This window comes from Natator depressus, chromosome 5 (assembly GCF_965152275.1).
Source record: "Natator depressus isolate rNatDep1 chromosome 5, rNatDep2.hap1, whole genome shotgun sequence".
NCBI lineage: Eukaryota > Metazoa > Chordata > Testudines > Cheloniidae > Natator > Natator depressus.
Genome location: NC_134238.1, coordinates 119,489,138 through 119,501,292, shown reverse-complemented (window position 1 = coordinate 119,501,292; position 12,155 = coordinate 119,489,138). Strand labels below are relative to the sequence as shown.

Here is a 12,155-nt window from a genome sequence, read left to right as displayed (position 1 = left end):
TAACAAAAATAAATCTGCAACTAGGGTTTTTGATTTCAAAAGGGCTGACTTTCAAAATTAAGGAAATTAGTTAAGGAAGTGGATTGGACTGAAGAACTTATGGATCTAAAGGCAGGAGGAGGCCTGGGATTACTTTAAATCAAAGCTGCAGAAGCTGTCAGAAGCCTGCATCCCAAAAAAGGGGGAAAAATTCATAGGCAGGAGTTGTAGACCAAGCTGGATGAGCAAGCATCTCAGATAGGTGATTAAGAAAACGCAGAAAGCATACAGGGAGTGGAAGATGGGAGGGATCAGCAAGGAAAGCTACCTTATTGAGGTCAGAACATGTATGGATAAAGTGAGACAGGCTAAAAATCAAGTAGACTTGGTCCTTGCAAAGGGAATTAAAACCAATAGTAAAAGGTTCTATAGCCATATAAATAAGAAGAAAACAAAGAAAGAAGAAGTGGGACCGCTAAACACTGAGGATGGAGTGGAGGTCAAGGATAATCTAGGCATGGCCCAATATCTAAACAAATACTTTGCCTCAGTCTTTAATAAGGCTAAAGAGGATCTTAGGGATAATGGTAGCATGACAAATGGGAATGAGGATATAGAGGTAGATATTACCATATCTGAGAAGGAAGCGAAACTCGAACAGCTTAATGGGACTAAATTGGGGGCCCATATAATCTTCATCCAAGAATATTAAAGGAATTGGCAACCAAAATTGCAAGCCCATTAGCAAGAATTTTTAATGAATCTGTAAACTCAGGGGTTGTACCGTATGATTGGAGAATTGCTAACATAGTTTCTATTTTTAAGAAAGGGAAAAAAAAGTGATCCAGGTAACTACAGGCCTGTTAGTTTGACATCTGAAGTATGCAAGGTCTTGGAAAAAATTTTGAAGGAGAAAGTAGTTAAGGACATTGAAGTCAATGGTAAATGGGACAAAATACAAAATGGTTTTACAAAAGGTAGATCGTGCCAAACCAACCTGATCTCCTTCTTTGAGAAAGTAACAGATTTTTTAGACAAAGGAAACGCAGTGGATCTAATTTACCTAGATTTCAGTAAGGCGTTTGATACCGTGCCACATGGGGAATTATTAGTTAAATTGGAAAAGATGGGGATCAATATGAAAACTGAAAGGTGGATAATCAATTGGTTAACAGGGAGACTACAGCGGGTCATACTGAAAGGTGAACTGTCAGGCTGGAGGGAGGTTACCAGTGGAGTTCCTCAAGGATCAGTTTTGGAACCAATCTTTTTATTACTGACCTCGGCACAAAAAGTGCGAGTGTGCTAATAAAGTTTGCGGATGACACAAAGCTGGGAGGTATTGCCAATTTAGAGAAGGACCGGGAAATCACACAGGAGGATCTGGATGACCTTGTAAACTGGAGTAATATTAATAGGATGAAATTTAATAGTGAGAAGTGTAAGGTTATGCATTTAGGGATTAACAACAAGAATTTTAGTTATAAGCTGGGGACGCATCAATTAGAAGTAACTGAGGAGGAGAAGGACCTTGGAGTATTGGTTGATCACAGGATGACTATGAGCCGCCAATGTGATATGGCCATGAAAAAAGCTAATGAGGTCTTGGGATGCATCAGGCGAGGTATTTCCAGTAGAGATAAGGAGGTTTTAGTACTGTTATACAAGGCACTGGTGAGACCTCACCTGGAATATTGCGTGCAGTTCTGGTCTCCCATGTTTAAGAAGGATGAATTCAAACTGAAACAGGTACAGAGAAGGGCTACTAGGATGATGAGAGGAATGGAAAACTTGTCTTATGAAAGGAGACTCAAGGAGCTTGGCTTGTTTAGCCTAACTAAAAGAAGGTTGAGGGGAGATATGATTGCTCTCTATGAATATATCAGAGGGATAAATACCATGGAGGGAGAAGAATTATTTAAGTTCAGTACCAATGTGGACACAAGAACAAATGGATATAAACTGGTCATTGGGAAGTTTAGACTTGAAATTAGACAAAGGTTTCTAACCATCAGAGGAGTGAAGTTTTGGAATTACCGTCCAAGGAAAGCAGTGGGGGCAAAAGACATATCTGGCTTTATGATTAAACTCTATATGTTTATGGAGGAGATGGTATGATGGGATAACATGATTTTGGTAATTAATTGATCTTTAAATATTCATGGTAAATAGGCCCAATGGCCTGTGATGGGATGTTAGATGGGGTGGGATCTGAGTTACTACAGAAAATTCTTTCCTGGGTATCTGGCTGGTGAATCTTGCCCATATGCTCAGGGTTTAGCTGATCGCCATATTTGGGGTCGGGAAGGAATGTTCCTCCAGGGCAGATTGGAAGAGGCCCTGGAGGTTTTTCACCTTCCTCTGTAGCATGGAGCACAGGTCATTTGCTGGAGGATTCTCTGCTCCTTGAAGTCTTTAAACCACGATTTGAGGACTTCAATAGCTCAGACATAGGTGAGAGGTTTTTCGCAGGAGTGGGTGGGTGAGAGTCTGTGGCCTGCGTTGTGCAGGAGGTCGGACTAGATGATCATAATGGTCCCTTCTGACCATAGTGTCTATGAATCTTTAGGATTATAGTTCTGCCAAGATCAAGGCTACTTTACAACAGTAATCAGCTGTACATGTCCTGTACACAAAACAGAGGCTTTCCAGCCAATCTCATTTATCCCAAGAGGATACTTTAATATAATTACTCATACTAACCCAATTTTAAAATGCTATTTTTTTCTTCCAGCTCTGGCCTGTTGGGCAGCACAGTATGGGGAGGAGGTGAGCAGCCCTTAGTGGTGAAACAACAGGTTCAGGACTATTTAGAAAAGCTGATCATTCACAAGTCCACAGGGCCAGATCTAATGCATCCGAGGGTGCTGAGGGAGTCGGCTGATGTGATTGCAGAGCCATTGGCCTTTATCTTTGAAAACTCATGATGATCGCGGAACTCCCAGATGATTGGACAAAGGCAAATATAGTGCCCATCTTTAAAAAAGGGAAGAAGGAGAATCCGGGGAACTACAGACCAGTCAGCCTCACCTCAGTCCCTGGAAAAATCATGGAGCAGTCCTTAAGGAATCCATTTTGAAGCATTTGGAGGAGAGGAAGGTAATCAGGAACAGTCAACATAGATTCATCAAGGGCAAGTCACACCTGACCAACCTGATTGCCTTCTATGATGAGATAACTGGCTCTGTGGATATGGGAAAAGCAGTGGACGTGATATACCTTGACTTTAGCAAAGCTTTTGATACAGTTTCCCACAATATTCTTGCCAGCAAGTTAAAGTAGTATGGATTGGATGGACGGACTATAAGGGGATAGAAAGCTGGCTAGATTGTCTGGCTCAATGGGTAGTGATCAACAGCCCTGTGTCTAGTTGGCAGCTGGTATCAAGCTGAGTACCCCAGGGGTCAGTCCTGGGGCCAGTTTTGTTCAACATCTTTATTAATGATCTGGATGATGGGATGGATTGCACCCTCAGCAAGTTTGCAGATGATAGTAAGCTGGGGGGAGAGGTAAATACGCTGGAGGGTAGGGATATGGTCCAGAGTGACCTAGACAAATTGGAGGATTGGTCCAAAAGAAATCTGATGAGGTTCAACAAGTGCAGAGTCCTTCACTTAGGACGGAAGAATCCCATGCACTGCTACAGGCTGGGGACTGACTGGCTAAGTGGCAGTTCTGCAGAAAAGGACCTGGGGATTACAGTGGATGAGAAGCTGGATATGAATCAGCAATGTGCCCTTGTTGCCAAGAAGGCTAACAGCATATTGGGCTGCATTAGTAGGAATGTTGCCAGCAGATTGAGGGAAGTGATTATTCCCCTCTATCAGCACTGGTAAAGCCACATCTGGAGCATTGTGTCCAGTTTTGGGGCCCCCACTACAGAAAGAATGTGGACAAATTGGAGAGTCCAGCAAAGGGAAATGAAAATTACTAGGGGGCTGGGGCACATGACTTATGAGGAGAGGCTGAAGGAACTGGTTTATTTAGTCTGCAGAAGAGAAGAGTGAGGGGGGATATGATAGCAGCCTTCAACTACCTGAAAGGGGGTTCCAACGAGGATGGAGCTCTCCATCCTCAGAGGTTTTTAAGGCCCGGCTTGCAGGGCTGGCTCTATGTTTTTTGCTGCTCCAAGCAGCAAAAAAACCAAAAAAAACAAAAAAACACACACCTGCCGAAGACTCTGCCGCCGGAGAGAACAGGAACATCGGAGTGAGCTGCCACGGAACTGCCGCTGGTGGTAAGACCCGAGTCAGAAGAGTCGCCGCCGAATTGCTGCCGTGGAAAACAACAGAGAGGGGCTGCTGCTGAATTGCAGCCGGGGCTGCTGCCCGAGTGCCACCCCAAGAACAGCCAAAATGCTGCCCCAGGCACCGGCTTGCTTAGCTGGTGCCTAGAGCCAGCCCTGCCAACTTGACAAAGCCCTGGCTGGGATGATTTAGTTGGGGTTGGTCCTGCTTTGAGCCGGGGGTTGGACTAGATGATCTCCTGAGGTCTCTTCCAACCCTAATCTTCTGTGATTCTATCACTATGCCGATATTATCCAGGACACAGTGAGACGCAGCTTACTTTCCAGTTCACACATGCTATCTAGTAGACCACTGGGAACATTTTAAGCCTTGGCAGATAGTTATTCATGTAGGTGTCAGTCTTAAGCAACCTCAATAAGTTGGTCAGGCTAGAGGAGAGAAACGTATTAGCGTTTCTAGAACTAAGGAGTAAAAACACATTTGTTCATTAATCTATGCCACCTTGGCATCTAACCAGCAAGTTATTAAAAAGATAGATCAGTAAGGTAAACACTCCTCCTCCAGCACATTCTAAATTAGTAACAGTCACATGGACGCCAGCTTGATTTGTTTAGAACAATTCTATTTGCCAAATTCTCTAGCCTCCAGTGTATCAACTTCGCCACTCAAGTGAAATTCCTACAATAAGAACTAGCTTTCTGGTTTAGTTTTTCAAACCACTGGACTAAGAGCATTTTTAGTATCCCAAATACATTTTGCAATATGAGCAGTACTGGTTGTTCTTGGACACATGTATCAGAAAGGTGGTCCACAGAGGGTCTATAAATCTGGTGTCATTGTCATTATTTCTTTATAGTGCCTTTAAAGGCCTGAAAGGTTGCCGATGACCTTGAGAGAAGGGATAGGCTTGCTGCTTTTTGTTTTTTAAAGCCTCAGAAAGAAGGTCAAGCCTGGATTTGCTAGAGGTCTGAGACTCATTTTCTCCCACCCCAAAAAATGTGCATTATAACCTTTCACCCTAACTGAAGGCATGAGGATTTTGACTCTTCAAAGGCATTTTGTCTCTACATTCCATTAGGCACTGGAATTTTAAGAAGGAGTTTTAGCAGAAAATGTTATTGATTATTATTATTAGACCAATCTAAGATATCCATTCCTCTTAGTTTAGTTTTCAGTTTCCATCTCCTCAGGTTTCAGCAGTTCTCCAGTTAGTCCTCCCAATTGAGGAGGCCTTAAATATTTCAAGATAAAAAGCCAGGCAGAAAGGGTTCAATCTGGTGCTGCAAGAATGGCTTTACGAGTCCTTTGTGAGGCATACACTACATAAGAGAAAGATATACTTACTAACTGGAGAGCAGAAGAAGGTGATTGCAGACAAGGCCATGTGGAATAAAACACATGACTGAATCAAATCTGGGTTCTGTTCCCACAAGCTTCCTACGTGGCTTTGGAGCTCTCACTCACTCTGTGCTTCATTTCTCTCCATGATCAGTAAAGGGAAGGTAAATACCCTTCTTCTTGCAACTACATACTTAAAGCTTTGAGTGCTTCTGAAGTACTATATAGGTTTGATGGTTTTGTAGTATGTAGCATTTCCATTAGCCATTCAGCCAGGTAAGCCAAGTTTCTCATCCATATTTGAAATTCCTCTGATGGTAGTTCTGTTGCTCTTCGAGTTTTATACAACTGCCCATCATGGCAGTATCAGAGAGCCTTCAAAGTAAGATCAAACAGCAACAAGCCCAGTGGCTGTTTTATGGACCCTGAAAAAACACTTCTCAAGGGATTGGTTTATTCCATGCAAATCTTACTCTGCCCATACATGTACACAACTTTCAACCATAGCATCAGAATATTATTCAGGGAATAATCACGAGACTCCTTAGCTGAAAATATTAAGACTAATTCCAAAAATTTATCCTCTCTAACAGAAGGATTAGACCACTTAAATCAGACTAACTGATTGATTCATCCTCAGAGTAGTCTTTGGTCACTGGCAGACAGATCAAGGGTGCAGGGTACCCTGTGCTATCATCTGCCAATACTTTTGATTGGTAAGTGAAGGAGCCTCTTTCTATACCTTCTAGAGTTGGCATTAGCTTTTTGGCTTTGAGGTGGTCTGTGTGCAAATCAGACATGGCCCTCAATGCAGGGCCACGCTTTTCCCCTCTACACATACAGCCCCGTGATGTCCAGTAGCATACACCTACCTCTTGGTGCCACCACTGAAGTACCAAAGGCAGTGCCAAAGATGCTGCTGAAAAATTAAGTTCCCCAAAAGAGAAGGAGGGGAGAAAAAAAAAAAAAAAAAAGATACAAAAACTCCTTTTCAGATCAGTTGGCCAGCTCCTCCTCATGAAGGCATGGCTCCCTTCGTTTCTCTAGCCATAGTTCTGTATTGGTTTAGGCATCTTCATGCCACACAGGACACATCCTATCCATAACTTGGGAGAGAGATCGGCTGACTCTTGGGAGTTACACAACTAGGAAGATTCCAGTTGTTGTCCCACCCGCAGCAGTCTGCCTCTCCATCCTATAGAAGGTTCTATCCCCATTTTCTTTTAGTCCAGCTGTGTATTTTTCTTCTCACTAGTTTCAAGAGGCCAAATGAATTACTGGACCCAGCACTGGCAGGCTTTCCTTTCAAGCTGCAGGTTTCACTTTGCAGCCCACAGCATGAGAGTCCCAAGTTTGTGTAACAAGTGTGAAGACCAGGATAAGGGAAAGATAAAAAACAGAACAAACCCAGAAAGTATGTTGAGTCTTAAATGGAGGACAGACAGGAATATCAATCCTGTTATCTTTTCCAAAAAATGATTAGAAATGGCTCCAATGTAAAAAAGTTACTTTGGGCAAAAGTGTTCAGTAACTGATTAAGGCACATGAGTGAAAAGCAAGTACTAGTTTACCTATGGACAATATTCACCTTAGGAGTTGGCTCTACGGAGAACAATTATGAACAGAGAGGAAGTTTGGACTGTGCATGCAATGATCACTTCTCCCATTAGCGTACAGACATCCGATTAATGAATGTGCTATACACAGAGAGAGAACTCTATAGTATATACTTTACTGGCAGTCAGGAGCATTCCTGGGCAACACTTGTTATGAGTAGTTCATGTAATACCATCCATTACCTCTCTAGTACATCACAAAGACCCGAGGGGGAAAAGCAAAGGCAAGTGGAATATTTAGGACGCTACAGAAAGGGAGAGAGTGAATTTTAAGAAGCATGCAGAGGAGAGAGCATTTGGAGACATTTAATTGTCAGCCAAGTGCACAAGCAATATAGTAGGAGGCACAGTGCTGGAAGTGAGAGATTATGAAGACAGCAGTGAGGGAATATTTCTCCTCTGCTACAGAGAGGAAAATTGAGCTATATTTGAAACATGATTCTATACACCTCAATCTGTTTATACAAGAGGTAATCTGATACGCTTTTAAAAAACTAATGAAGTCAGTGTACCAGAGTTAATCAATGGTTTCTTGAAAGAACGCCAATTATTAACCAATTTTTTAAAAAGCCACTAGAGATCAAATCTAGGATGATGTTAACAGTTTTGCATAGTTTCAACAAACACACTGCAGTGAGTCTATTGAAAGCACATCCTTGGCACATTAACTGACAAAAAGGGACAAATTAAGCTGCTACTTCTATGCTCGAGCTTAAGACCTCCCCCTCCCCCCCCAAAAAGGAATAAAAACCCAAAAGATAGCAAGTGCTTTCCTTTTTCAGGGTAACACATTCAAAAGATGCCTGGTACCTTTGTTGTAACCCTGTACGTGATGTAGGTCTCCATTGTACAGATATGTTTTTTGGGATCATCGACAGTGACAAAGAGGTCTCTAGTTTCCCCATCCAAGTCATCATCCAGCTGCAGTCTGTTGAGCAGTGAGGAGGAGGAGGCTGGGCTGGAAGTATCTACAGGAGTGCCGTTGGGCAGACTGAGATCCTGGAGGAAGACAAACACACACACACTTACAACTTTGCTGAACTGTACTAGTCAGAAATAGTTTCTTTTATGCCCTTCTTCCAAGTGGCCCCATCTACCTAGAACCCCCTCCCTGATCTACTAAGCACACTCCCTTTTCTTTCTTGAAGCCCCTTCTTAAACCACACCTTTTCCAGAAGACCCAACACACCCTAAATCCCTGTTTTGGCAAGTAGTGTTCAGAGAGCTCGTTTGCTCCTTATTTCTACTTGGTGAGCACCCCCCCCCCCCATGTCCCTTCATCCCAGTTGTTGGGGCCAGGATGCAGCTTATTTAAATTACAGCAGCTACTCCCTAGGGTCAAACAGTGTGTTCATTTCTTGCACTTGACCTTAAGCCTCAGGATGAATTGATGACTAGACCATGAATGCACACCTTGCTGTAGTGTATTGGGTCACTGCAAAATGTCAAATCACAAACTCAACGGGGGCTTATGCACTTGTCACCTTTTAACTTCAGAGACTGGCATTTAAATCCTGAGTCAGCTCATGGGACAGTTCACTAGCCTCCAACAAAAACCCACCCACTAGCATCTGACAGTTCAGCATCCCCATGCTGCCTCCAGCTGGGGAGCTGCCATCAACCAGAACCGCAGCTACGTTACTGGTAGAGGTCAACAGGTCACTGAGCCACTGGGGTCTCTCTTCCTACAAAATAAGGGTCAGGATGCAAGAGAGTGTCCAGCCTTTAAAACTAAGTTTTGGAGCCCATGTATCCTGCCATCTTTTTGCCCCAGAGATTCCCACAGTGCCAGCGGAAGTTGACAGCTGCTGCAGGGAGGCAGCCCCACCTCACCTGGAGTGGGCTAAATGAGTTACAAAGATTCCAAGGGATAACAAGTAGCTACTCCGCTTCCTGCAGCAGTCCTGCACTGAAAATCCCAGAGATCAATACTCTGGATCAGGGATCTCAAAGTCCCGGCCCACGGGCCACCTGCAGCCCGAGAACCTCCCCACTGCAGACTGCGGAGGAGAGACGCATGCGGCCACCTCTGTCTGCTGCTGGCGCCGCCCCCCGCAGCTCCCTTTGGCTGGGGGAGAGGGACAGAGATACCATCACTAGTCGCCAGGCAGCATCACTCTCTCCCCTCCCGCCCCCACAATGGATATAAACAAGTCAAAATACCGAACACAACTATCTGATGCCCACCTTGCTGCAATCCTGCAGGTTTCAACTGCTCAGTCACTGAGGCCAAACTGACAGAACTGAAGCGTTGCCAGGTGTCTGGCAAACACTAAAAACTCTCTGGCAGGCGAAGAACTGTATAAAGTTGTATGACAGTTTTATTGCTTAAGAAATTCGAAATAAAAAATATAAACGTTTTCTTTTCTGAACACCATCTTCAGTGACATTATTGGCCCACTGGGAGGATTTGGGGGCTGGTGCTGGCCCTAAGGTAAATTGAGTTTGAGACCCCTGCTCTGGATACTTCTATTCTTTGAAGGGCTGGTTACATTTCTTTGTAGCTAGTAACAGTTACCACTCCCCTAGAGTCTATACAAACGTACATACAACATAGATAGTTTGCTCTATCCTTCCATCAGATGGTTTTGAAGCAGAAAATCTTAATGAATTCGCTTTTTATAAGTTAGCAGAACAATTAAGACATACACAAAACTTACAGTGCTCTGAATTCCATAGGAACGTTCGACACCAACATGTAAACCACCACTCCAAGGACTCCGGCTCTTCCTTTGCAGAAGGAAGTCTTTTATTGTTAAGATGTGAATCCTGTCTATGCTAAACGTCTTTCAGGGAGGGCAGAGGTTTCCCCCTCCCCTCAGTGCAAAGCTTTGTGGAATTTTCTTTCATTGGAACAGAATAAAGCATTTTGCATTAAGTATCTGAGTCACTGGAGTCTTCCATTTTGCTTGGAGGAGATGGGAATGGGATGCTATGGGAGGGGAGAATAATGTGCAATTTGAGACATTATATCTGAAAGATGATGGATTTAAATAGGAGGAGTTTACGGTTGGAGGATGCTAAGCATACAGAGGACATTACCTTCACTTTTGGAAAGTCTAGCCCAAAAGGAGAGGCATGGAGGCTGGATCAGAGCGGTTTTACCAACAGCAGGAATTAAGACTCTCCGAGAGATGGCAGAGAACTCCAAATGCTTCAGTTCAGCTCTAGGTCAAGAGTTTCAAGAGTGACTAGTGATTTTGGGCTCCTAACTTGAGACCCCCTAAAAGGGCCCGATTTTCAGAAAAACTGAGCTCCCGCCTTCAAAAAATCAGGCCCCTTTAAGGTGTCTCAAAGGGAACACCCAAGGAACATTAGTCACTTTTGAAAAGTCTGGCCATATCGTATTAAGAAATGGATTAAGATTAGATGTGACAGTTTAATATTATTGGCCTACATCACTCATGTACTATACATTCCTCTTTACTGGAAGTGACAAATGTGGACAGGTTTTCTTTAAATACCAATTTGGCCTAAATGAGACTCCTATTGAGAAAAAGGACAGGAAAGCAAGTAAAAGGACAAGGAAGTTTTCCAGCTGTAAGTGCCACCCCTATTTGTACTATCCAAAGAAGGCATACTTCTTCCTCTCCTCCCCCACCTTTGTTCAAAAGATCATACCGCAAGATACTGAAGAATTGTTACCTTGTGCTTCTGCACAAATACTATATTATATAATAGCTAGGAACAATTACAAAGCGAGATTTATAGCAGGTTGCTTGGAGAGAGAGAGAGCGCGCGCGCGCATGCACTATTATGGCAAGTTCTCAGTCAAGGATGCCACTGGTTTGAATATTATATAATAACTAAAGCTATGTCTACACTGCCACTTTCAGCACTAAAACGTTGTCACTCAGAGGTGTTTTTTCACACCCCTGAATGACTAAAGTTTTTGCGCTGAAAAGCACCAGTAGAGAGAGAGTGTTTTATCCCAGGAGCCACGCTCCCAGCAATAAAGCTACCACCCCTCGTTTGGAGTGGTTATTTTTTATCACCGGGAGAGCTCTTCCCCAGCGATAAAGCATGTCTACGCTGCCCACGTCACCATGGCAGCGCTGCTGACTGCGCTGTAATGTGGGCAGTGTAGACATACCCTCACTTCTACTTCTCCTCAGTGCTCCTCTGGGAGGGAAAGCTGGTAGGATAATCACTCACAAACCTCAGGGGCGAAATCCTGTCCCCCAGCACAGAGAAGGAGGGGGTGAATAGGAGCTGTCTGAGAATGGAAGCACACTTCCTCCCATTATACTTTTGAAGTAGCGAGGCTTTCCAGAGAGCACACACTGTAAATCAGGGGTAGACAAACTACGGCCCGCAGGCTGGATCCAGCCCCTCAGGGCTTTGGATCCGGCCCGGGGGATTGCCTCCCGTGGTGCCGCAGACCCCATGCCACTCTCAGAAGCGGCTGGCACCACGTCCCTGGGGCCCCGGGGGGAGGGGTGCAGAGGGCTCCATGCATTGCCCTTGCCTCCAGGCACCGCCTCCCGCAGCTCCCATTGGCCGGGAACAGGGAACCGCAGCCAATGGGAGCTTCAGGGGAGGTACCTGGAGGCGTGGCAAGGGCAGCGCATGAAGCCTTGTGGGCCCCCCATCCCCAGGGGCCGTGCAGGGATGTGGTTCTGGCTGCTTCCCGGAGCGGCACGGCGTGGGGCCAGGGCACGCAAGGAGCCTGCCCTGGCCCCGGTGCACGCCACTGCCACCCTGGAGCCACTTTAGGTAAGCGACGCAGGGCCAGAGGCCAAATGCCTCCTGCACCCCGCCCCCCCAACCCCCTGCCCTGAGCCCCCTGCTGCACCCTGTACTCCCATACACCCCAACTCAGTGCCCTGAGCCCCGTCGCACCCCACACCGCAACCCCCTGCCCTGAGCTCCCTCCCGCAGTCCGCACCCCTCCTGCATTCCAACCCCCTTTTCTGAGCCCCCTCATACAGTGTGCACCCCTCCTGTGCCCCAATCTCTTATCCTGAGCCCATTC

The 12,155-nt window shown here is 45.1% G+C and overlaps 1 protein-coding gene across 1 annotated transcript in view; it reads right to left on the bottom strand.

Annotated features, from left to right (window-relative positions):
• The window catches only part of SNX30 (sorting nexin family member 30), a 67,650-nt gene that overhangs the window by 41,538 nt on the left and 13,957 nt on the right, over positions 1-12,155 (bottom strand). Inside the window, exon 2 of the mRNA XM_074953528.1 lies at positions 7,991-8,179. Coding sequence (XP_074809629.1) covers positions 7,991-8,179 — 189 coding nt within the window. The remainder of the gene's footprint in view (positions 1-7,990; positions 8,180-12,155) is intronic.